The sequence below is a fragment of the Bos mutus genome, chromosome 6 (assembly GCF_027580195.1).
Source record: "Bos mutus isolate GX-2022 chromosome 6, NWIPB_WYAK_1.1, whole genome shotgun sequence".
Classification (NCBI taxonomy): Eukaryota; Metazoa; Chordata; class Mammalia; order Artiodactyla; family Bovidae; genus Bos; species Bos mutus.
The window spans coordinates 21,432,692-21,460,642 of NC_091622.1; the positions used below are offsets into that span (position 1 = coordinate 21,432,692).

Below are 27,951 nucleotides of genomic sequence, written 5' to 3' on the forward strand. Positions count from 1 at the left end.
TTAGTGTGTCATATACTGTAGAGAAAAAATTAATTTTCAGTGACTGATCATATTTTCTACAGAAATACAGAAAAGAGTAATCTCAAATATTCCAGATCTATGCCATTTCACAAAAACAAAGTATGCCCACCTTCAAGATAAAAAGTCAACTGCAAAAGACACTGGCTGGCTCAACATTTTGGACCACAATATATTAATAATAACATATTAATAATATATTTTAAAGGACAAGCTATGTCAACACATAGCAAGACATGAAATCTGTTTTTGTTTTTGTTTTTTTTTTGCAAATGATATCAGCCTAGTCCTTTTTCTGGCCAGGCCCATTCTCAAGAAAACAGATCTCTCCTTGCAACTTCTAGAACACAGAAAGATGAGGTGACCTGGCAGTTGATTTCAGTTCTTTCCTCTCTTAAACCCTCTTCCATAGAAGGGTAATTGAGGCAGAAATTTTCTTGAGTCTCTCCCCTTCTGTTTGTCAAAAGATCCTAAACCTTTACTGGAGCAGGAAATGGCAACCCACTGCAGTATTCTTGGGAAATTCAACGGATAGAGAAGCACTGCAGTCTACAGTCCATGGGGCCTCAAAGAATTGGACAGACCGAGCACACACACACTTTTAATTTCATAACATTTTTGTGTTATTTGCTGGATGTATGCCTTTAAAGTAAACCACATTTTAAACCATATTTTAACATTCTTCCCTATTCTACCATAAAAGAAGCCTCAAAAACATGACTTGGCCCCAATATTCATAATAGGTGACAATTTGTTTTTTGTTAATCCCTGTTGAAATTGATCTTGCTTAATTGAATAGCTGAAATATTGGCAAATAGATCTACTTCTATTGTTTTATAAACCATAGAATTTTTTATGGCTATTTTCTATTTTGATTATTTTCCTCTAAATACTAACAAGCCAGATCTGCTCCTTCAGAAGAGAATATCTAAGTGTATAACAAAGAAGGCTTTTGCCTTAAACAAAGGAATCACTCTTCAGTCTAAGCTCAAGTGACAGATTCAATTGGATTTTTGATTTGTATAACAACCACGAAAAACCCATCACCTTGCCCAGCAAGTAAGCTTTCTGTGTGCTTGTCATTTCTGTTGCAAAGGAATTATCATGGAAAACAGCGCTTGTGAGGAAGGCCATATATAACCTAAGAGAGGCTCAACTGATGGAAATAAAGATCCTGATCTGTCCTTTACTTCCCTGAAAGCAATTCTCAGGCAATCAGAATCTCTCTGGAAATCTCTATTTTCACTGGGAAAATGTATAGTATTTTGCCTCCTACTTTGCTGGAATGAAGCCATACATATTAAACTGTCCTCAGCATTTCAAACATAATATTAATCTGCTCAGGTTGCCATAACAAAATAACATAGACTGCTATTTAAACAACAGAAATATTTTCTCACAATTCAGGGGCTAGAAGTATAAGTTCAAGTGTCATCAAGAGTGGTTTTTCTAAGACTTGTCAGCCATGTTTGAAGATGGCTGCAAACCTCTGTCTTTACATGGTCTTCATTCTGTGTGTCTGTGTTCTAATTGTCTTTTCCTTGTAGAACACCAGTTATATCGGTTTAAGTCCTGCCCTAATGACCTTATTTTAACTTAATTATCTCTTTAAAGAAGACCTGTCTCCACATACAGTCACATGCTGAGGTACTGAGGATTAGGACTTCAACATATGAATTTGGGGGAGTGACATCCGAAAGATGGCCAAATAAGATGTCCCTCATCATACCCCCCTCAACAACAACAATTGGAAATCTATCCATAAACAATAGTGCCTTTCTGGTAGCTGGGGGATCCAGGTAGGAGACTAAAACCACAGTGCGGTACAAGAATGAGCAGAATCACTTTGAGAAGTTAGACCTACACCCTGGAGGATGGCTTACCTACCATGGTCCCAGCTATAGACCCAGAAACAACTCCACACCTCAGAGGACTTGGCCACATCCCCATCTGGCTTTGGTTCTGTCACCAGCACCAAACCTGGGAAGAGTCTTGCCCACTGGGAGTCAGATAATAAACATACAGACCTCGCACCCTGTTCACTCCATGAACCCTGGAGTGGCCCTTAGCTGTGAACCAGGAGTCCCTCGAAAAAACTGACTTAGATGGTCACCCATGGATCAGAGAACCTTTGTGGAAGTCCGGGATTCCAATAGAGAAGTTGCAGTACAAAAAAAAAAAAAATCTGAGATTGGATGTCCTGGAAAGAGTAAGAGGAACAAACTGACTTTGTACACACCACATCCTTCCCATGGCAAGGCAACTTGGTACCAAGAGGGTCTTCTGAGCTGTGATTTCTCCCTGAGGGAGGGGGTGGTGGTGATAAGAGGATGTCAGGGATGAGTTCTCAGCTTTCTCAGATGTGCGGAGCCCTGCCAAAGAGCCCATCTCTGTCTCCCTCTATCCAGAGGACTGTGGAGATCTGCACAACTAGGGGATGGAGAGAGCTGGGAGAGAAGTAGGCAGGGCTCCAAACCGAACATGTCAAAGCCATTCAGATCCTACTAACCCATCATGGATCCCATCAGGAAGCCAGTTCACAAGCCACTGGGGATGCCTCATAGATGTTACACCAGAGTAGATATTAAATGTTCTCAACAAGCACACACACACACATACACACATATACACACAAGTAACTGTGTGAGGTGACACAATATGTACATGCATCAAATCATCACGCTGTACAATTTAACTTGCATAATGTTATGAGCTAATTATATCTCAATAAATCTAGAAAAAATTTAATAAATTAAAGGATAAGTAAACTTTAAAAATGTGGGGGTGGGGACATAATTCAGTCCCTAGTAAGCCTCTATAAGTTCTATCTCTAGCCATGATCCCATAACATCAGTCTTTATCCCTCTTGCCTTAATTTACTTTATTCTCTAATGTCTTCTTGCCTTCCTTTATGTGACATTCCCTTTTGTTTTGGCTTCAGAACATCATTAACCTGAAATTAATAATACTTTAAAAGGCTGTTTCCATTGGAAAACTAAAATTACATTAAAAGTGAAACAACCAATGAAATGTAAAGAAGTGGAATCTAAACACAATACCACACATACACACAAACATACACACACACAGAGAAGCATTTTACACATTTGCATGCATATACATACATGGTTTTTTGTTTGGCCTCAACATAATTCCATACAATCATTGCTCTAAGCTAATGTTAACTGGATAGTCACGTAGCTGGATTTGGCAACAGTGTCAAATTTCTTGGATGACACTAACACAATATTCTCATTTAATTCTGAAATTATTGAGAAAATTCAACTCATCTTCTGGACTACCCTCAACTTTTTTCACAAGTGTTACTACTTAGTTTTATTTTCTCACTTGGGATTGACATTTTAAAATGTGTTCTTTGAAATCACAGAAAAGCCCACCTAAATAATCCAAGATGCAGTACTTTATATTTTGATGTTTGTCATTAATTTTTTCTGTATATTATTCTTGAGAATATTATAATTTGCTAATATGAAGCTAGAATAAGCAAGCATGTAATTTTGACCTAAAGAGATACATTTGTAATTTAAGAACATTTGTGCAGGCAAAAGTTACAGAGAAGTAGTAGGGTATAGTCATGGGATGGTTCTTTAAAACATGCTCTGAGATTTTAATCAAAACAGGATGTTTCTTCTCACTACAGGTTGACCATTTCCAATCTAGACATTTACAAAGAATAAATTCTGCCTTGAAGAGTATAATTCCCAGATTTTTTTAACATTGGCAATATTTCATTTAATCTCCTAGCCTGATCCATTTTTCTTTTACAACTAAAAACCTCAAAATCATCCATCCTGCATTAATTTAATATGATAGATAAGAACAGCTGCAGGCATTCCAGTCTAACCTGCACAAGATATGAAAATCAAAGAATATTTTTCCCTTAGATACATGAATAAAAGGTGCCCAAAGCTTATCCTCACTAACTTTTGATACGCATTCAATCCTGCCTATGTGAGTCAAGTGGATTCTAAACTATTAAAGAGGGGCAGTGTTGTTACAAGAGCTACTTGTCCCACCTCCCTTTTTCTTCTGCTAGTAAGTGCCCCTACCAAGGGCAGGGTGGCCACAAGTGTCCATGTTGCCATGGAAAATAAATCCCATTGCCTCAGAAGCTGGATATGTCTTTCCACTTCAAGAAATACCCACACCAACCCATCTTTGTATCAAGTCACAATAAAATTTGTTAAGACATGGTGAGAGATTTGAGTAATCTCCATCCCAGTCTCTTATCTTGCCTAAAACATATTAAGTCTACCAACTTTCCTGAAGAGCATTTAGAGCCTATCTGAGCTAGTGCCACTCTCTAGCCATGAGACATGGGGGGAACTGAGCAGTTACACATCTATCATTCCTCAAGGTTTGTGCTTCCAAGTGCTCTTTCCCTTGCCTTTTTATGAGGGAGATGATTACAGTTTCATGATTTCAGTATTTCATAAAGCAAAATAATTCTGTCCACCTGAGAGACTACTTTTGCATTTACATCAAACCTGGAGGACTGAGAGTTTGATATCTGAAATCATTTCACAAAATTTTATGAGCAGAGACCCACAGTAATGATTGAAACATTGTATAGCAATAAATAAAATATAGCAGTTGTTTCACTGTAAAAGATCCATTCTCTTAGATTCTTTTAGATTTTTCCTAAAAATCTTCAAATAAGCTTCTAAATGTCTTGCAACAGAATCCTTAAGGCCATGTGTATGTGAATTATAAGTTATCTGATACTGTTTCTACACATGCACTTTAATTTTCCTTCTTTTTGGACTTCTTCTGCATTGATGGTTGGCAGTTACATTAAAAGATTCTGATAGCCTTTGCAGCTCTTCAGCTATTGTTGGAAAACAATTTCATGCAAAGGGAGTTTTCGGTTAATCTGTATAAAAGCAATTTTATGTATATTTGCTGATACTGTATTTAACATAGTAGCTTGAACCATGTTCACACTGTCATAAATAGTTTTTCTTGCTCTTAACATTTATTCAGAATGAAATGCAATGCATTCGTGCATCAAAAATAATATATTGATAATATTACTTGTGCACTCATACACATTACTTGAATTTGTTTGCCTGGAATAGGAAATAACTCATTTTATTATATATATTACATATGATCATCTAAAGTTGGAGGACAAATGATATGAGTAATTCATGATGGAGTAAAATCATGAGCATCACCTAATCAACTATATGTCTTTTAGTTTCTTTCTTTTTTTATTCAGTTTAATTAACTTATTTTTCAAAACTCTGAACACCAATTTTGTGTGCAGTCTAGTCTACATGACTGAAATATGTAAGTAAATAAGACAAGCAGAAAATACTTGCTTTTTTTTTTTTTTTAGTATTCTAGCATAAGGAGACACAAAGTAAAGAATATACATGACACATACACTGAAAATAAAGAACAGGCTAAGGGGTTTAGGGAGTGTTGGGAGGACAGATTGCAATTTTGAATAGGCTGGTCATAGAAAAAGTGATAATTGTGCAAAAGTTTGTGGGAGAAGAGGTTGTTAGTCAATGAGAATAATTGGGGCAAGAGGGAAGGGAGGAGCTAGGGAGAGTGGGGAAAACTAGGGACAGGGAGGAGCTAGGGAGAATAATCTTGGACAGGACTTCTGTGCGCCATGTTGGAAGAACAGTATGACGTTCACATACTCAAGAACGAAAAAAAATCAACCAAACCCATGTCATTCAGCCTAATCTCCCCTAATCTACAGGTAACATGCATTGAGTCATTCCTGCTTATAATAAACGATTAAATGGGCTTCCCTGATAGCTCAGTTGGTAAAGAATCTGCCTGCAATGCAGGCGACCCCAGTTCAATTCCTGAGTTAGGAAGATCCGCTGGAGAAGGGATAGGCTACCCACACCAGTATTCTTGGGCTTCCCTTGTGGCTCAGCTGATAAAGAATCTGCTTGCAATATGGGAGACCTGGGTTCAATCCCTGGATTGAATATCCCCTGGAGAAGAGAAAGGCTACCTATTCCAGTATTCTGGCCTGAAGAATTCCATGGACTGTATAGTCCATGGGGTCGCAAAGAGTCTGACAGGACTGAGTGACTTTCATTCTCAAGGTCTCATAAATATTATTTTTTACTTTATTTACACATGTTTGTATTCAGATTTCTAAGTACTTTAATTTATATTTCAATATTTTTCATTATATCATAATCTATTTCAGGATAAGGAATTGGTTCTCTACCCATTATCTTTCTCTATTATGTTTTTTTAGACCCAGTAGACATTCAGTAAGTGTTATTAATTGCAAGCAGAAAAAACAGACTTAAGAGTCTGGGTTTTAAAAAATATAACTTAGATTTCATGAATCACAGTGGTCAAGTCTTTTGGCCTTTGCCTTAGTTTCCTAAAGTCCAACTGAAAACCAGTTAGTAAGTTGTTAGATGTGTGAAGCATTGTATAAATGTAAATTATATTTAAATATGCCCTTACTTGTATTCTACAAATATATAAATTAAAATGAGAGAGATAAAATGCAGATTCTGAACACAGTTATTCAGAAAAAAAAATGCAATTGAAAAAATAGGAAAAAATAAAAACATTTTACATAATGTAGCTAATGATGACATTTTGTGAGCTACTGATCTGGAAAAGCAAAATGGCTGTCTGAGGAGGCCTTACAAATAGCCGTGAAAAGAAGGGAAGCAAAAAGCAAAGGAGAAAAGGAAAGATATACCCATTTGAATGCAGAGTTCCAAAGACTAGCAAGGAGAGATAAGAAAGCCTTCCTCAGCAATCAATGCAAAGAAATAGAGGAAAACAACAGAATGGGAAAGACCAGAGATCTCTCCAAGAAAATTAGAGGTACCAAGGGAACATTTCATGCAAAGATGGGCTTGATAAAGGACAGAAATGGTATGGACCTAACAGAAGCATATTAGGAAGAGGTGGCAAGAATACACAGAAGAACTGTACAAAAAAGATCTTCATGACCCAGATAATCACGATGGTGTGATCACTCACCTAGAGCCTGACATCTTGGAATGTGAAGTCAAATGGGCCTTAGGAACCATCACTATGAACAAAGCTAGTGGAGGTGATAGAATTCCAGTTGAGCTATTTCAAATCCTGAAAGACGATGCTGTGAAAGTGCTGCACTCAATATGCCAGCACATTTGGAAAACTCAGCAGTGGCCACAGGACTGGAAAAGGTCAGTTTTCATTCCAATCCCAAAGAAAGGCAATGCCAAAGAATGCTCAAACTACCACACAATTGCACTCATCTCACACACTAATAAAGTAATGCTTAAAATTTTCTAAGCCAGGCTTCAGCAATACGTGAACTGCCCACTTCCAGATGTTCAAGCTGTATTTAGAAAAGGCAGAGGAACCAGAGATCAAATTGCCAACATCCGCTGGATCATGGAAAAAGCAAGAGAGTTCCAGAAAAACATCTATTTCTGCTTTATTGACTATGCCAAAGCCTTTGACTGTGTGGATCACAATAAACTGTGGAAAATTCTTCAAGAGATGGGAATACCAGAGCACCTGACCTGCCTCTTGAGAAACCTATATGCAGGTCAGGAAGCAACAGTTAGAACTGGACATGGAACAACAGACTGGTTCCAAATAAGAAAAGGAGTATGTCAAGGCTGTATATTGTCACCCTGCTTATTTAACTTATATGCAGAGTACATCATGAGAAACACTGGGCTGGAGGAAGCACAAGCTGGAATCAAGATTGCCAGGAGAAATATCAGTAACCTCAGATATGCAGATGACACCACCCTTATGGCAGAAAGTGAAGAAGAACTGATGAGCCTCTTGATGAAAGTGAAAGAGGAGAGTGAAAAATTTGGCTTAAAGCTCAACATTCAGAAAACGAAGATCATGGCATCTGGGCCCATCACTTCATGGCAAATAGATGGGGAAACCGTGGAAACAGTATCAGACTTTATTTTTGGGGGCTCCAAAATCACCACAGATGGTGATTAAAAGATGAAATTAAAAGATGCTTGCTCCTTGGAAGGAAAGTTATGACCAACCTAGACAGCATTTTACAAAGCAGAGACATTACCTTGCCAACAAATGTCCATCTAGTCAAGGCTATGGTTTTTCCAGTGGTCATGTATGGATGTGAGAGTTGGACTGTGAAGAAAGCTGCGCGCCAAAGAAGGGATGCTTTTGAACTGTGGTGTTGGAGAAGACTCTTGAGAGTCCCTTGGACTTCAAGGAGATCTATCCAGTCCGTCCTAAAGGAGATCAGTCCTGGGTGTTCATTGGAAGGACTGATGTTGAAGCTGAAACTCCAATACTTTGGCCACCTGATGGGAAGAGCTGACTCATTGGAAAAGACCCTGACGTTGGGAAAGATTGAGGGCAGAAGGAGAAGGTGACGACAGAGGACGAGATGGCTGAATGGCATCACCGACTCGATGGACATGGGTTTGGGTGGACTCTGGGAGTTGGTGATGGACAGGGAGGCCTGGCATGCTATGGTTCATGGGGTCGCAATGAGTTGGACATGACTGAGCAGCTGAACTGACTGAACTGATCTGGATTTTCAGCTCTGATGGCCAATTTTTATCACCTAATACTAGATACCTAGATGTTACCATGATTAGACCCTTGGGAAAGCTTTGCCTTCCACCCTGACCCATTTCATGCTTTGTCTATTTCTAGAATCCTGTCTCTCATGATTTTTAACCTTGTCAACTTTCATCTGAACCCCACTTGCAATCAAATGATGAACCCAGTACTTAAATAATGTATTTTCATAGTTTCAAGATGCTACATAGGTCATTTACATCAGGACTTTCTCTGATTTGTGTTCTAATATGACTATGGGTAAACCTCAAAATTATTTTGTTTAATATGCATTATTTTAAACTTTTTACAAATTCCCAAAAGAAGTATGAACAAATTTACTCAACAGATTGGTTGAGTAAGTGAGAAATATTAAATGAGGTTATTCTAGAATGTTGTTACTAACTTTTCCCTTTCACTTAGAAAGCCAAGCCAAGCCACTTGGCTTTCTATGCACTTAATCACTGTATTGATCACTGTGATCACAGTAATCACTGTGTTGATTACTTTGAGTCTAGCAAATTTTATCCTATTTTATCCTATTTAGAGACATACAAAACATCCTCCCACTCAACTTCCTGTTACAAATTGTATAGTCGTTCCTTATTCATTCATCTTATATCTAATTATCTATCTCTAGCAATATACTAGACACTGTGCTAGATGCTAGGGATATTAAGATAATTAAGAATTCTCTATGCTTTTTAGGAATTTAAAGACTAGTGGAGGAGAGATTGTATTCTACTTTGACAGGAGCTTTCAAACATATTGTAGTTCAAAAGTGTGGAAAGAGGAAATAATCCATGCTTGCCAAAATCACAGAAGTCGATATATAGACCAGGTGTATAAGCCAACTGCCTACTTACAAATTTAAAGTTAGTGATATTTTCTCAGACTAACGTGAATATCCTTTATCACTATCGAGAGAAACCTCTCCCAATATCCAATTACAAAAGAAACCAAATTAACATTCTGAAGGTTTCCCAGTGAGCATGGCATTAAAGTAAAGAAATCTGAATAGTCATGAGCTATACTCAGGCAATAATAAATACGGAGGAACTTGCTCAACCCCTACAGTCTGATACACCCCAACTGTCACTCAACAGTCTGTTTCTCTAGATAGAATGTCTTCAGTCTTTTATAGTGTGGGCTAGCACAGCCAAATCCTAGTTCTTTCTCCTTTCTGCTCCCAGGCTCTTTGTTGTTTTATAAACACTTATTTTCTTCAAGCCAATTAAAATATATTTATATTTGAGTGAGTGCCACCCATTCACGAGGTGACACAAGAATGCTTTCTTGAAACTTAGGTAACTCTCCCGATATTACCTTGCCATTTTTTAACTTATTGACTATTTCTTAGGCAAGCCATATATTTAACTGTATCGGTAGCAAAATATGATTTGCGGTAAGCTATCAGAACTAATATAATGACTTCCATATTTGCCAAAAATGACCTCTTTCTTTCTTTCCAGGTTGTAAAAATGATGATTATTGTTGTGGTGACATTTGCCATCTGCTGGCTGCCTTATCATATTTATTTCATCCTCACTGCAATCTATCAACAACTAAACAGGTGGAAATACATTCAGCAGGTCTATCTGGCTAGCTTTTGGCTGGCAATGAGCTCAACCATGTACAACCCCATCATCTACTGCTGTCTGAATAAGAGGTAAAAACAAGATTACCAAATGCAAGTTCCATGTCACTTTTGGCTTCACTGAAAGCATATAATATTGTTTAAGCTTCTTGGTAACCAGTTAAAATTCAAAAGGAATGGAAAATTGAAAAATTCACTGAGAGAAGCACAGAGCTAGGTATTTTTCTAGTGAAAAAGTGAAAGTGGAAGTCACTCAGTCATATCTGACTCTTTGCAACCCTGTGGACTACATAGTCCATGGAATTCTCCAGGCCAGAATACTGGAGTGGGTAGCCATTCCCTTTTCCAGGGGATCTTTCCAACCCAGGAATCGAACCCAGGGCTCCTGCATTGCTGGCAGATTCTTTACCAGCTGAGACACCAGGGAAGCCCAACTCCTCCCTATTTAATGAACTATCTCACCTTAACAATTCCCCCCTCAAAACAATGCTCTTGGGGGTTCTAAACGGCTGATTTCTATATAGGCCAAATTCTCTCTTCAAATCCTTCAGAATTTTACTTGTCAAAGAAAAAGAAATGTCCTATTATTAAAGGAGGTGAGGTGAAGGTGTGCTCAAGTCCTCAAAGAAATGAAGACACTTTGTAAAAATGCACAGATGGAGAGATGATGGCATATGTGAGTGGACCCTATTAAGAAGGGTGTTTTGTAAATAGACTTCAAAATAGAAAGTGTCATAAGAGTAACAGAAGCAACACTAAAGAGAAGAATCCCAAACCTCCCTCCAGTATGATGAAGTCAGTGAGTAAGACAGGGTGCAACCTCTGGAAGAGGGGAAGCTAGTTTTTAAGTGAAGTTGGAAAGAAAATGAGAAATATTCACAATTAAATTTAAGACTGGGAAAAAAAAGGTAAACTTTGGTTTCCAGATTAAAAACACCTTAGTTGTAAGGTTAGCACATGGAGGGGGTAGTGTTAAATTTCATAAGGTGAATAATTTCCTTAATAAACCAATATGGTACACAAGTAGAAACGGGACTTCGTGTAAGTAACTACTCAACCTAAATTCTCAGCTCTATTTTAAGTTAGACCTCTACCACACCATTCCTTAAGTTTCTTAAAAATATTATTTAATTCTTACTTTTTTTCACTAATTGCACAAGCCATATATCAATTCAAATAACCCAAAAGCAGAGCATATGTTTTTAATCAACTTCATTTAATGGCTTACAAAGCCAAGGATTTTTCACTTTCATATGCAATTAGATAAAAACATCCAGCTGAGCAATTAATTTTAATATTAAATGAGACTAATTTATAAATGTGTAATTATTACCATAAGAATCTATTTCAAACTATGTCATTTTTCAGGGCGGTACCCAGAAAGCTTAATTCACTTATGCAAATGTATAAAGTTATTGAAGAAACCTACACTGCTTCTTTGGCATATTGATTACTGATACTGCACTTTTACTCTTTGACAACTTGCTTTTGATCAATGAGAAATTAAGATTCAATTCAAACAAAAAGGACTTAGAAAACTAGTACCAATACTGTGGCATAAATTCTAAAAGTTAGACTAGAAAATTAAATATAAAAAATGAGTTGGCTTAATTGCATTAAGCAGAGCTTTCTGTAGAAGTTGAAGGAAATGTCCACTTGAAAATATGACTTTTTCTTCTTGTGGCCTGCTTCTCCTCAGATTTCGAGCAGGCTTCAAGAGAGCATTCCGCTGGTGTCCTTTCATTGAAGTTTCTAGCTATGATGAGCTGGAGCTCAAGACTACCAGGTTTCACCCGACTCGGCAAAGCAGCCTGTACACTGTGACCAGGATGGAGTCCATGACGGTGGTGTTTGACCCCAGTGATGCAGATAACACCAGATCCAGTCGGAAGAAGAGAGTGCCTCCAAGAGACCCAAGCTTCAATGGTTGCTCCCGCCAGAATTCCAAATCTGGCTCCACCACTTCAAGTTTCATAAGCTCACCCTATACTTCTGTGGATGAATATTCTTAAATTCATTTCTTGAGCAGAAAGAGTAGAGTGAGGCCATCAAGGCGTCACCATAGTGTCCACACTCTCCTGATTGTCAGCCCTGTCCTACATAGTCTCTGTAAAAAAGAGGGCAATTTTTAGGCAACTGTGTTTCAACTGAGAAAGGTAGCATTTGAGTTTAGCAAAGACACTATTAAGGTATTTGCCCTCTCAAAAATAAAATGGGCTTTAAATTTATTCTTTGAAAAATTTAGTAATTGTATGTAACAGAAAAATATTTCTGACAAGTATTTGTAAAGAGTTTCATTTTTCTCATTGAAAAATTGCAATATATATTTATGACATTAAGGTGACATATGATTTCCCCAAAAGATTAAAGAACCATAAAAATACAATGATGTGAGTGAATAAAAATAAAATCTATATAAAATGAAAATTTTCATCTATAGCTATTAAAGAAAAAAGTTATATGACTTATTTTACAACTAAAATGATGGGAAATTAACCTCTTAGAGTAAAAATTGATGAAAATCTTCGCTAAAGAGAATTAACTCTGTAGGATAAAAGTTTTTTGAGATTTAAAGATATTCGCCATGAAATATAATTGAAAAAGAAACCTGATCAAATTATTAGGTAGCTGCACACATTATTCTCTTTATTTTTCTGGGAAAGTGTTTTCAAAAGAAAAACATAATCATTTAGTTTTTGACTATTACATATTTTAAAGAGCCAAACTAAGAAATAGTCAAAGATAGAACTTTAAAATGACAAAGCAAATCCCTCAGTTCAGTTCAGTTCAGTCACTCAGTCATGTCCGACTCTTTGCAACCCCATGAACCGCAACACGCCAGGCCTCCCTGTCCATCACCATCTCCCGGAGTTCACTCAAATTCACGTCCATCGAGTTGGTGATGCCATCCAGCCATCTCATCCTCTGTTGTCCCCTTCTCCTCCTGCCCCCAATCCCTCCCAGCATCAGAGTCTTTTCCAATGAGTCAACTCTTCACATGAGGTGGCCAAAGTGCCTCCTTATTTTATTTTTCACAAATATTTGTAGGTTTAAGAAAAAAATAGATTACATAATAGTAAAGAGGCTTTCTAATGAAGAAGGGAAGAATCTCATTTATCTCTGAAACTGACTACCAATTTTTAGGCAAGAATTAAAGATACTAATTTATAGCTATGATAGCAGACAAGAGCATCTATTAGCTCCAAAGGAAAATGTATTTTTCCTTCATAACCCAAGGGAAAAGTTTAAGGTGAGTATTAACAACTGTACGGTGCCCTTATTCTCTCCCCTTCCCCCACTGGAAAAAAAAAAAAAAAGAGTAAGGACTAGGAGAAGGTACCAGAAAATACACTTAAATGCAAAGCCTTAGGACAAAAGTCTATGTACTACTTATAAGTACTTGTTTGAGTGTATGCTAAGTTGTTTCAGTCATGTCCAACTCTTTGTGATCCTAAGGACTGTAGCCTGCCATGCCCTCTGTCCATGGGATTCTCCAGGCAAGAATACTGGAGTGGGTTGCCATGCCCTCCTCCACAGGACATACTAGTATACATCTAGGTAAATCAAGTAAGATGTAGAAAACGGAATCAACTGTTAGAATAAAAAGCTGGACAAAATGTGGATACATGTGAACTAATACCGGGCAAACAGGAGTATAATATACCTATTTATACAGAAAGAGCCTTCCTTTATCTGCTTAGATAATTCAGAAATTCCCCCAGAAAGAAATGAGCTAATAGTCCTAAAGAAGAATCTGTTTTACTATAAGAAAAAAATATACGGACACATTTCTGAGAGCTATAACAAATCAAGGCACACCATTAAGTGTGGAATTTATCTTCCAGACTCAGTGCTCAAAAGCCATCTTTTCTTGAATTAGAGATATCATCAATCCGGCTCAAGAAAGCAGTAACCTTCTGAGAATGTGGATGTGTAAGACAAACTTCTCATTCAAAACATTCAGTTAGATTTTTAAAGGTATCCAACTACAATTACCTGCGACACTGTACTGGATTGTTATGCCTCCATCAATATAGAACCATTTTTCTTAAGAACAAGATAAAAAAAAATTATTTCAAGAGAATATATGGTGTTTGCCGCCAGAACATTAAATTTTCCAATCTTCCTCCCCTGTTTTGGATCCAGCATCAGAAGTATCTAATTGTTACAAAGTTTTAAATGTCTAAACACCCCTATCATAAGTGTTTAAGCTAAATTTATTTTAATTACACTAATAAACAAACAGATACACATATATACATAAACATGCAAGTGTGCAGACACATACAATTGGTTTAATGCATGCAAAAAAAAACCTCAAGGAATTAAATTCAAAATTGAATGCTGAAATAGTAAGTGGCCATTACAGAGTTACCACAAACAGCTCAATAAAGTCTGTGAAGCTTGTATGCATGCTTTAGATAAGCAAATGTATTATTATTTAGTCCCTAATCATTGAATATAGTGTTTAAGTGTTCATTCCAAAACATGTAAATGCTTATCACTAACATTTTAAAGCAAACATTTCTTCTTCTTAAACTTATGAATGATTGTGAGACCAGCATTAATGAATGTTCTCATACATGGGACCATATTCAGCTGTAGATTAGAATGTGAAATCTCGCCCTCAAATTCAATGTAATCAGCCATTACCAAAGCACATTAATACATCTGAAATACATAGCTCCTGCCTTCACACATTACAGAAATTCAACATAATTTCGTAGGACATCTAAGGGAAAATATTGCTCCAATCAGCTGTTTTGTATGTTTTCTTGTTGTTGTTGCTTTGCTTGCCAAGGATCATCCTTCTGGCATGATGGAAGTACCTGAGGTCCAGACAGTATCCTTAATACTTTTTACAGAAAACTGACATCATTAACTCAATGCTCATGACTCTTAAACCAAGACCTTATAAAGCAGAATATTTTAAGTTCAAAAATTTGAAAAGTAATAATAATAAAACAAATGAGTACAATATGAAAGAATGAAAGAGATAAGATTTTAGTCCTTTTGTCTGAATCTTCACACTGAGAACTGTAGAATACCACATGGAAACCAGCTTTAGTAGATGTCATTTTAAATAAAGCTGTGCCAGTGTTTTCATATTTGTCAGGGTTTGGAAGAATTGGCCTCCAAAGTTCACTCTACTCTCTGATGTTCAAGTTCACTGTGAATCTTTTTCATTGTTTGTAGGCAAACACTGACTGGAAATACCAGCAGATGGTCAAAACATTCTAGATTTTTTTGTACCTAGATCAGCAGCAGAAAAATACAAACTATTTTGAGAGCACTCTAAAAGTTCTCAAGAAAAGATTCAATTAAAATATTCTTCTTAAAGACAAAAAATAACTAACACTGTATTTTCATTATTTTGCATCCGGACAAAATGTTTTTTAAATTACCTGCATGGGAAAAAAATTAAAGCAAATGTGATTACTACAGAATACAAGCTAACAGCTTTCATTTTTTTAGCAAGCTCAGTATGCTGCTGTATTATTCTGTCTTCCAAATTCATGATGATGACATTTCTGACCCAGCAGCCAAATTCATATTCTTTTCCAGATCTGCCCAATCTCATAAACAGAGATCCTAGGTACTTCACAGTGAGCTCCATCCTTACAAAGCACACAGAAGAATGCCAAGAAGCTTAGTATCAAACCTCAGAAGCACAAAATAAATGTGAAAAATCAATGCTAGCTAGCTCAGAATCTGAATTTGATTTTTGTCAATGCAGAATTCCATCAGAAAACTTCTGATTAGTGTCTGGCAAATTATTCCATCAACTATAAAGGCAGGAGAATTATAGTGATTTCTCACACTTTTAAAAGTAACAATCTGAGATACCACTTATTGTTGACAGTGTGCCAAAAGTTAAGAAAATTCAAGCATGACATCGGCCAGGTTGTGAGATTTTCCTTCGGGCCAAGCATCAGTGGAGAATAATGTCCAATAGTAACTGTGTGTTGTAAATAGCTTGGCAAAAATTCTGTGTACCTAAGAAATAAATGTATATACGGTTTGTAGCTAGTGAATAAAGTATTTTCAAGTTGCGATAATTATACTGAGCATTAATAGATTTAATACGTTCATTACCCTTTGTATGTGTGGTATGTGTAACAGATTTGATTTATTTTTATTTTCCTTTAAAATCATTAAAAATAATATTAAAAATAAAAGCAGTCAATATTTTCCTACTGGTTAGCAAAACATATGTTATGGAAAGTTCTATCTTCTCTAAACATACGTAACCATCCCTCAATGCTATTTTGTGCTTCCTCCCTTATTTTTCCTCATAAAATGTCTAGTGCTACTGCTAAGCTGCTTCACTCGTGTCCAATTCTGTGTGAGCAACATGGACTGTAGCCTGCCAGGCTCCTTTGTCCATGGAATTTTTTAGGCAAGAATACTGGAGTGGGTTGCCATTTCCTCCTTCAGGGGATCTTCCCAACCCAGGGACTGAACCCATGTCTCCTGTGTCTCCTGCATTGGCAGGCAAGTTCTTTACTACTAATGCCAGCTAGGAAAGCCCATAAAGGTCTAGTTTTCCTAAATTACTTTGGTTCAGAAAAAGCATCTATGGGGAGCAAAGATATTAAACTGTAGAATAATATTCTGAGTAGAAAGCAGGAGCAGATTAACTGGAACATAGACTCAAAAGTGCCTATAGCTGGAGGGCAAGAATAGAGCCACAGACACGGACAGTGGACTTGTAGACACAGTGGGAAAGAGAGGTGGCATGACCCGAGAGAGTAGCACTGACGTAGACACACTACCATGAGCAAAACAGAGAGCTGGTGGGAAGCTGTTATACAGGGAGCTCAGCTTGGTGCTCTGTGACGACCTACAGGGGTGCGATGCAAGGGTGCGGGGAGGACAGCTCAAGAGGGAGGGGACATATGTGTACATACGGGTGATTCATGATGCTGTACAGCAGAAACTAACCCAACATTGTAAAGCAATTCAACTCCAATAAAACAAGTGCATGCAGCTGAGTATGGAGCAGAGCATCTTAGAGCCATGGCATCAGAGCTGTAACAAGTGACAGACTCGAGTTTATACCTAAGCCTCACCATCTGCTAGCTAGGGGACCTGGGGCAAGTGATTGTCTGTTCTGAGCATCACTTAATTCATCAGTGAAAAAAGAAAACAGTAATTTCTTCAAAGTGCTAATGTGAGGGTTGAATGAGCTAGTACGTGAATAAGGCAGAGTCAAACATTAAATAAATGTTCGAAAACATCATTGGTGTCATTGTGTTTATGGGGGGATTAAAGAAACCCTTGTTGCCTGTATCATTCTGCCTTCATCCAAAGATCCTGAGGGACATAAGTAGCTTATAGCCTCCTATCTCTGAGCTCTGGGCTGTTTCCAGAGTCTGCACAAAATTTCAGAGATTACCTGAGTGTTCTGGAAATTAGCCATCTGGCTGTAGGTCCTGAGTATGGAAAGCTATACAGGTGAAGGGTTAGAAATGGCCAATTAATAGAAGGAGTAGCTTCAGACACACAGAACTAAACTCAGTTCTTAGGAATGGTTCAACCCTTTTAGGTTGAATAATGAAAATGTTAAACTTCAGGAGATAAGAGATGAGGGAGGAAAAGCAGAAATTTTTCCTTTCCAGTTTCCTTGGCAGCATCACTGACTGCTCCAAGGAAGAGTGCTTTGGGACAATTTCAGGTCAGGGGACAGCAGTGACCCACACTGATTCTACTTCCACCAGCTGCAAGAACATCTTTTTTGATTTAGTCTCTCAACCTCATTTAGATACAAGCAATTGCTACCTATCCCAACAATTTATCATGAAGAAGGAAGGAGAGAAAAAAGCAAGATATCTTCACCAGCCACCACATATCCAAAGCATCAAGAAATCTTCTAAGCTCTTAAAAGGTATCCAATGTTCTATAGAGTCACATTACATCAACCACTACTAACCTGATCCATGTCGCCATTACCTCCTGCCTGGATTATCGCAACAATCTCCATCCCATGCCCTCCTTAAAGCTTATTCTCAAGAAAGCGACCAGAGTGATTCTTTTAAAACTGCATCACATCATCTCACATCTCTGCTTAAAATCATCTCATGTCTTCCCATTCCACTCAGAATAAAAGCCAAAATCTTCACAATGGCCTGCAAGGCCCTTCATGATATGACCCTTCTTAGTTTTTCTGCTTTTCTCTCCCATATCCCACGGGATCCACAGGGCCATCTACATCAACTTCTTTCCTGGAATGTGTCAAGCATGATACAACCTCAGGACTCTGGAACTGCCTTTTGAGTCTATGGTCCAGTTAATCTGCTCCTGCTTTCTACTCAGAATATTCCTTTGTCCAGTATGTTTTCCACCAAGATAACCACGTGACAAACTCCATCGTTTTTTTTTTAATCTTTGCCCAGTGAGGTTAATCCTGATCAGCTCATTTAAAACAACAAATCTTCACCTCTACTCTGTTTCCTCCCAATTATCCACCTTGCTCTTTATTTTTTCATAGAAGTAAAGTGAAACTCGCTCAGTCGTGTCTGACTCTTTGCAATCTCATTGACTATACAGTCCATGGAATTCTCCAGGCCAGAATATTGGAGTGAGTAGCCGTTCCCTTCTCCAGGGAATCTTCCCAACTCAGGGATCGAACCCAGGTCTCCCACATTGCAGGCAGATTCTTTACCAGCTGAGCCACAAGGGAAGCCCTAGAATACTGGAGTGGGTAGTCTATCCCTTCTCCAGCACATCTTCCCGACCCAGGAATTAAACTGGAGTCTCCTGCATTGCAGGTAGGTTCTTTACCAGCTGAGCTAACATTAGCCTGCATTAATCATTGTTTAGAATACCATATAATTTACTTATTCATTATATTTATTACCTACCCCCAAATAGATCAATATAAACTCTACTAGGGAATGGACTCACTAAATAATTGTTAAATTAATGAGTGAATATAAAAGCTTTGATACAAAGTATAGTGGAGATTGAAGCCATCATTTCTTCATATAGCCACCATTTCTCAAATAAGAGTATGTCAGATGACATTTTCCAGCTGTCTCTCACCACCAAGCCCCCTCTTCTGTATGCTGTTCACTGTGAAACCAAGACTAATTCTTGGTAAAAGTATACATTGTCTTATTGCCTGAATTTGTTAGGGTCTGTAATGGGAGTCAGTAGAAGGAACTCAGAACATAGAAGGCGAAAGATTCTGGGCAGCAGCGTTCTAGCAGCAGCAAACAGTTGACACCTACCACTACCATCTTTCAACAACTTCAGCACAAGCTTTCCATGCAGCCACCAAGATAACAGTAAAAACCATGCTACACCCCTTTAACAATCAGATATCAACCATACCACATTCCCTCATCTGAAGACACAGTTTACAATTTTTCTTTTTCCTGTGTTAATCATATTTTCCTTAATAAGCATATGCTGCACAAGTAATAAAAATCTTAAGAGTATTATTAGGAGAAGAGTAAAACTATTTAAGTGGAATTCACAGGAAATCTCTCCATTTTTTCAAGGTTACCATACCTTGCAAACTTGAAAAACAATTGCTACAGGTTTTTACAGGTCAGAATATTTGGCTATTGATAGGCAGATGATATCACGATTAGGGGAAATTAACATAACTACTCTCTAAATATAATGTCACATTCCTAAAGAAATGGTATAAATTACAAAGGAACTCCCGTGACTCTGACAAGCCAAACAAGCAGTGATGAATGGCCCAATCTCCTCCTGAAGAATTTGAACTTCTGCCTGGTCTGAGATTTCAGGAGGATGATATGAAGACCTCTTTTAATTAACTTTACATTGTTTTAGCAATGAAATATTCTTTTCAGTTTATAACAAGATGCCCACAGCCCATTCTAAAATGCATTGGAAAGGATGTAGAAAAGGATTCTAGTGTATGAATCAAAAAGGCATCACACAGAGTGAAGTAAGTCAGAAAGAGGAAAACAAATTATTGTATATTAACCCATGTATGTGGAATCTAGAAAAATGCTACAGATGAACTTATTTGCAGGGCAGGAATAGACATATAGATATAGAGAACAGATGTATGGATGCATGGGGCAGGGGGAAGGAAGAGTGGGATGAATTGGGAGACTGGGATTGACTATCATGTGCAAAATAGACAGCCAGTGGGAGCCTGCTGTACAGCACAGGGAGTCCAGCTCCGTGCCCTTTGATGACCTAGAGGGGTGGGATGGATGTGGGAGGGGTGAGAGCGAAGTCCAAGAAGAAAGGGATATATGAATACAAATAGCTGAATGACTTCATTTTACAGCAGAAACCAGCATAACCTTGTAAAGCAACTAACTCCAATTTGGGGAACATGTGTACACCCATGGCGGATTCATGTTGATGTATGGCAAAACCAATACAATATTGTAAAGGAATTAGCCTCCAATTAAAATAAATAAATTTATATTTAAAAAAATAAAATAAAATAAAACATTTTGAAAAAAATAAAATAAAAGGTATCAGAAATTTGTCCTACGTTCTAAATCAGAATCATTATCTATACCAGAGGTTTCAATTGTTAGATTCCATCTTCCTCCAACCTCCAAATACTCTGAGTTGATCTGGGTGGGAAGTCCTAGTTAGCCTGAGAGGATAAATGAATTTTAAATGAATTTAACCGTTGAGCATATGTTTATGCACTAGACTAAAGAAGCACTAAAATATGTAAAGCCTCAGCTTTGTGTTCCTAAAATTTAGGCAGAGCTTCAAAGTACAAGACTCTTCATTTGGCAGAGCACCATTAATAAAATAAGCAAGTGTAGGGGATAGAGATAGTTTGCAAGATGCACGGATGAATGAACTGATTAATATGCACTGATGTTAGCAACAAATTCTTAGCACTCAAGAAGCCACCAAGAACCTAAATTAGGCAAGTTGGAACTAAGTGCAACAGATTAAGGGGGAGTCCAGTGGGGACCTGGATCAATGAGAGCTGTATGAGGGTTTTAAGTAAGAGAAACAGGCTCAAAAATGTTGGGTATTAGGGAAAGAATGGGCTTCCTTGGTGGCTCAGATGGTAAAGAATCTGCCTGGAATGTAGGAGATGCAGGTTTGATCCCTGGGTCAGGAAGATCCCATGAAGAAGTGATTGGCAACCTACTTCAGTATTATTGCTTAGAGAATCCTATGGACAGAGGAGCCTGGCAGGCTACAGTCCATGGGGTCACAAAGAGTCAAACATGACTGAGTGACTAACACCACAAAGGTAAGGAATACAGGCATCTCAAAAACAATGTTGCATGCTTAAAAATAGTTTATATATTCAAAGAATTAATGCTAAAATGCAAATCTTGACAAATATGTCTAATTACTAAAGAATGAGGGATCTGACTGAAATTAAACTTTTTCTGCATACACAATAAAGGTATGAAAAGAAGAACATATATTCTTGGCCAATATTCTTTACCTTTTTCATTCCAAAGCCTTGCAAGTACGGGTACAGAATAACAGTTTATTTACTAAAGAATAGTCATCCAGGCTAATATGCTCAAAAAACTTGTGCAATTTACCTCCCAACTCACCAAAGTAGACCCTGCTGCTACACAAGAATTCCATTTCATCTCACCTTATCCTTTTATGTTGCATCTCCTCAACCCAGTTATCCTGTACCACCGCTGGGCAAGTCAGTGCTCTGCTTTTATCCTACCTTTACATTATCCCAAGGTTGGGTTTGCAATACCAATAGTGGAAATGGCAAAGAGATAGCTGTCTGCAAACTCAAAAACTTTAGAAAGACTGTTAGTCCTCTAAAATGTAAAGAACAAGGTGATATTATGGAAAACACAGACCTGTGATGCATTAAAGCTAATAGCTTAACTACCTCAAATTAAAAATGAACAATAGTTTCAGAAATTAGATGTGCATTCCTTGAGAAACAAAAACTAAAAATAGTCCTCACAAACATAGCCAATTTAAAGTCATGAAATATTGTATTTGAAGAATTTGACTTCTAAATATCAAACACATATTGGCATTAGTACAAGTAATGATCAATTAAGTGCACGAAACAAAAAAATGTATATTATAAAATAATCATTAAATATATTTAACAGTTTATTTTTCACACAAAGTTCAAAGATGGAATTTCTGTCTTTGAGAAGGAAGATGTGGTTCTCCTCCAAGCTGAGTGAATGAACCGAGCTCTTCCTCTGCAGCATCAGTATTTTCAAAACCCAGCTTCCAAAGTGAGTTCATTATCTTGAATCAAAGCATGAGGGAAATGAGTTTAGGTATGTCTGATTCCTAATCTACATGGCACCATCTAAATGCAAGGAAGCCAAAGAAATATCAACCTTGGCTAGGCAGCCACTCCTCAGCAACAACTTTGCACTATGGGAGGATAGCCTAACTCTTTCATGGAAATTTAGCCCCTGCCACAGATGATCCATCTGACCACTAAATGTCTATGAGCACCATTTGTGCTCAAAATGGAATAGACTCCCCACACACCCCATTGTAGACATCAGAAAGTGATACCCAATTACTTCATCCAGTACAAAGATTAGGATATCCTGGTGGTACGCAGCCCTCTCCATCTACCTGATTGGAGGTACTCCTGGCACAGCAATCTAAAATCTAAAAGACAAGCATCTGTCCCACCCCACATCCAATGTACAGTGGTGGGAAAAGAACAGAACAAATGTAACTACAAACTTAAATTCAAAAAAGGGAAAAAATAGAAGTAAGCAGCAGGCACTGGTTTTAGCAATGATAAAATTCTAGAGGAAAAGTATTGTGTCTACCTGGCAGTGGAGTATTTTAGTAGCTGATTTTAATGACTGTCATATCTAAAAATACATGCTTCACAAATACGTGTATAGAATCAAATGTAAAAACAAGATGTTATCAGCTCCCTTTACTATTGACTATGGTCGTTAAGACACAAGATAAGTAAAAATACCTCTTAAGATTATAAGCATACAAAATAAATAATTATATTTATTTTCTGCTTGGCAATTCAATTGCTTATGTTAACATACTGAAAGGTACTGTATCTTCTTAGGTTAACATATATTTTAACATTCTGCCTAAGTTGTTGAAAATAAAACTTTTAATTTAGAAGATTTAAATATTTCAGAAAATTGTGTTTTTAGGTTTTATAAGTATGAATATAAGAAGGAATTTTTTAGGCAGTTTTCCTTTTTGTTCTTGGATTATTGGAAACCTTCTTTCAGACTTGGAGCTCCAAGTTCATAGTAAACCAAAATTAAGCAACTGTTTTGAAAGTTCTTTTGAGCCTGATATGACAATTATAGTACTCGTGCTAGCTAGCTGCTCTCCTCAAGCTGAAAAACCTATCACCCCAACTACCTCAAGTTCAAAGAGATGAGTACCTCCTCCCCATGGCTTAACTTCTCTTAGATTTCACCTCCTAATTTCTCTCAGTAATCAAAGGACCTCCAGCAAACATGAGTCAATCGTTTCCCTTTTTTCCCATCAGAGTCCACAAAGATCAGGTCAAGTTTAAAATGTAGTCTACTTATCTCACATAATAACAGAAGAGCAGACTATTAAGGATAGCCATGTATGGATAAAGGTGAAAGCAGCTAAAAATTATCTAAACATTATATAATTGCTTTGGTACTAATACTTCTCAATGATCATACAAACTTTCATTGTTCAGTACAGGGTTGAGACAACCATAATTTTTAAATTTATTGTTATGCTCATCCTCAGAAACTGTGAGTATATACAGACTGTGAGGGTACAGAACATTCACAATAATCCATAATCTTATGCCAAGGACATAAGGATTTCCTTGCCATGTAGACATAGAGATTGCTCAGTTTATTTTGTCTGTTTTCAACAAAAAAACACTTATGTGAAGGCAAGAGAAAATCATGCCCAATTTACTAAAATATTTTTAAAGTTCACATATTTATTTCAACAAATAAAATTCATCTTCGATCAGCTTCACCCTCTTTATTACCAATTGAAGCACTTAGACTCTATTTTTAAATCATGCATAGCTCATTAATTTTTATACAGCTTTATAAGGTGAAATATTATACGTGTATTTATTTACTAATTTAGTAAATAAATGAAAACACAAATATTTTAAGCATCTTGCCCAAATTATGCAGCTTGCTTTTGGTGAAAATAAAGCTCTGAATCCAGAGTATTTGACTCCAGAAGCTATCTATACCTTTGACTAGTAATTTGTGAGATCCAGCTACATAAAATGAAATAAAGGTTATGTATGTCTGTCTCTGACTCTGCTAATAATCTTAGGAAGCAAAGAATCCTGACACATTCTGATATTGTAATCTTTAAAGAATGGATAGTATATATTGCATTTGGTGGTTTTGAAGTAGATGAACTACTACCATCAAACATTTCAAAACATGTAGAATTTTCAAAGACGATCCTGACCAGTTAGATGCTGAAACATCTTATGAGGTCTGGTTACCTCAATAAATAAATGTCAGTCCTGGTTCTTAGTCTAAGCTTGCAGCATCCCAGAGTTAACTCCAAATTCAGTAGTTGAGTAATATTAGCAAATCTCACAAGCAACTGGAGAAGATATCAGAATACTAGTTAACTAGCATATTAGCTTCCTACATGGAAAAACAATTATTCAGGAAATTTATTGAGAATGGAATCAGAACAAGAGTTATAGTCATTTTCTTTTATTAGTTTTCTCTGTATGTTTCTCCTTGGACAATTCTTTAACTATGACTAAGACACTGTTGACGAACATAACATCTGTTCTTTTGAATCTCTCTTGTTGAATCCTCAAAATGCTGTGTCCCAGTTTCATTTGCCAACAAATAATTTCACTACAATATAGCAAAGGATTAAAGAATATATTTATAAGGTGCCTTGGAAAGAGCACCTCTGTCTGTGTGGGAAAACTGGGAAGAAAAAAAGGAGATGTATAGAGAAAAAAATTTTCACAGGAGAGGTGATGCTTGAGCTGAATCCTCAAGGATAAATCTCTTCTCCAAGGAGAAGAAGAAGTGAAGCACAGAAAGCAGAGTGTACAGGGCCAAGGAGGCCTAAATAATCTACATTTTTCCCCACTAGCTTTTAAATTATTTTTAAAGTTAAAAATAAAGGAAGCTAACAGTACATCATTAGGCAACCCTAAAATTATTTTGAGGCTTGACTATGCCAAATAATAAATCACTTCCACTAGGCAGAGCCAGTTACCTTTTATAACATCAATTTAGATTCACACAAAGTGCCCTCTCACATTCTCCTTAGGTTCTTCCAACCATGCATCAACATCATAAGAACGGATGCTAATCTGATTACAAATGATCAAGGCCTTTCTCCTCTGTAACATTTCAGATCAAATTCAGAGTCCAGTGTGTTTCCTAGGTCAGTAAAGGCAATTAAAAAAAATTTTTTTTAGAGATTCTTTTACTTGAAAAATAAAAACAAAAAATTATACATTGGGAATTGAACTACTATATTTTTTCTTTCACCCATGTTTTCTGGCCAGTAACGTTCTATCAAACATTGTAATAAGACAATGTACTGAATCTAAGCAGATGACCAGTAAAGCTGTTTGCTATCTCCTACTCATGCTAAGCTAGACAATGGAACACTATCTTGGTGGGATTATTTTGACAGCCAAGAAGGAAATGCAGAGCCCCTACCCCAAACCTAAGGAGCTGATTTACATAGAAAGTGTATTAAGCAAACCTGCACAAACACAAACATGATCTAAGAAAAGGATATCTTTTAGACTACTTCCAGCATACATTCATTGGCACCCAGTAAAATGGACCACCAAGGTAGAAAGCATTTTAGCTTTCACAACACTAACAGCTAAAAAAGCACACAGCATATAATACTTTGATCTTGAAATGAGTAATCACAGAAGTTCCAAGACTGTATCCACTAGGTTAGCCTGAGTATTCACCTACGAAAATATTTTTTCAAAAACACGTAAACAAGGGTTATAGAAACAATGGGACAACATCTGGACCTGTAGAAGACAGTGATACAAAGACTGCACATGTAAGACTAGGAATTCATTTTCACATTAGCTTTTAGGTAAAGGAAATCTCTGCAAGTTGATTCCTACTAGCTGTGATGGTAGGATTTTCAGAAATCTTGAGATGGGCAGCTAACTTAAGTTAACCCCTAGGTAATTACTCCCAGTTAAAACGCCCACTGAGGCTGCAGGACTATGATCCATATAAAGAGCTGTGAGTGCACGAAAAGCCTGATGGGATATGTAAGGCCAGCTCAGCCAAGAGAGTTGGTGATGGTGGATTTTCCCAACACAGACACCCTGACGTGAATGCTGGGGATGGGAATCCCAGGTGGAATGCTGGACTTGGGTTTGCTGCAGGAGCCAGACTCAGAAGTCTGAGAGAGGGGTCTACTCAGGAAGGAGTACTAGGGTTACCAAAAACAAGAACATCTTGTCCCAGGAAGGTCAAGTAATTTTCTTCTGACCCATCAATACTTAACATTAATGAGTTGCAGAACAGAGTTAGTATGTATTCTTCTGACGTCATTAGCCAAAGCCTCTCCCACTCTATTGAGTTGGTGACCTCCAGGAAGAGCCCACAGCCTAGAGGTGGGGCCTAGGACCACAGATTGTTCTGGGAGGCTGGCACAGAAGATGATTTGCACAGTGAAGTCACCATTAAACCGCTGTTCAAGTCCAATGCCCGGCCCTCTTTTTCTGCTCAGTAATCCAGAAACATTTCTTTAAAAGCCAGTAAATCCGTAAATGTGAGCAGCATGTTGAAAATGTCACCAGCCACTTCATTTTTACAGTGCTGTAAAGTTTAGCGTATTGAAAACCGGAGACATTACTTTGCCAACAAAGGTCCATCTGGTCAAGGCTATGGTTTTTCCAGTGGTCATGTATGAATGTGAGAGTTGAGAAAGAAAAGAAAGCTGAGCCCTGAAGAATTGATGCTTTTGAACTGTGGTGTTGGAGAAGACTCTTGAGAGTCCCTGGACTGCAAAGAGATCCAACCAGTCCATTCTGGAAGAGATCAGCCCTGGGTGTTCTTTGGAAGGAATGATGCTAAAGCTGAAACTCCAGTACTTTGGCCACCTCATGCAAAGAGTTGACTCATTGGAAAAGACTCTGATGCTGGGAGGGATTGGGGCCAGGAGGAGAAGGGGACAACATAGGATGAGATGGCTGGATGGCATCACTGACTCGATGGACTTGAGTCTGAGTGAACTCCGGGAGTTGGTGATGGACAGGGAGGCCTGGTGTGCTGCGATTCATGGGGTCACAAAGAGTCGGACACGAGTGAGCGACTGAACTGAACTGAAAGTTGTAGTGAAAGCTGCCATGTTAAATCCAGGAATCCACTCCAACAGCTGTTCTTCTACATACTTTTCTACCAAAGAAATATATTTATTTTAAAAAGGCTTGTAAACTCCTGGTAGTACTTGTCCATGAAATTCCTCTGTAATAACTGGAACTCATCATCCATGATAATGCCCTCTAAATATCCAACCATAGCATCAAATTCTGCATCAGAGGCACAAGAGGAGGACAGAGCAAAGCTGTCTTCCTCTAGGACATCCATCGCCGCTGCCGCATCTGCATCCACTGTGCATGGGAGAGCCGACCCGCTGGCCTTCTACCCCTGCCTGTAACTGGGGCACAGCCTCTGTTTTGCGCTGCAGAGCTCCAACTGGCATCCCGGAGGCCTCACTGCCAATGCTGCAGCCAGCTCACAGCCCAGCCAGGTAGCGCCTGAGGGCAATCCCCAGCTTCAGTGTCCCTGGCTGCGGCCACACACGGGCTGGGCCTCCCTGCCCTGCAAGGCCTC

General features: G+C 37.8%; 1 protein-coding gene and 1 pseudogene across 1 annotated transcript in view; one reads left to right on the forward strand and one right to left on the reverse strand.

The window, feature by feature from the left end:
• The window catches only part of TACR3 (tachykinin receptor 3), an 86,183-nt gene extending 73,852 nt beyond the window's left edge, over window positions 1-12,331 (forward strand). The window contains exons 4-5 of the mRNA XM_005890477.2: window positions 10,056-10,252; window positions 11,880-12,331. Of these exons, the coding sequence (XP_005890539.2) occupies window positions 10,056-10,252; window positions 11,880-12,192 (510 nt within the window). The 3' untranslated portion in view covers window positions 12,193-12,331. The remainder of the gene's footprint in view (window positions 1-10,055; window positions 10,253-11,879) is intronic.
• A 14,405-nt stretch (window positions 12,332-26,736) lies between these two features.
• On the reverse strand, window positions 26,737-27,705 carry LOC102288060 (ADP-ribosylation factor-like protein 2-binding protein; annotated as a pseudogene).
• Window positions 27,706-27,951: the final 246 nt, after the last annotated feature.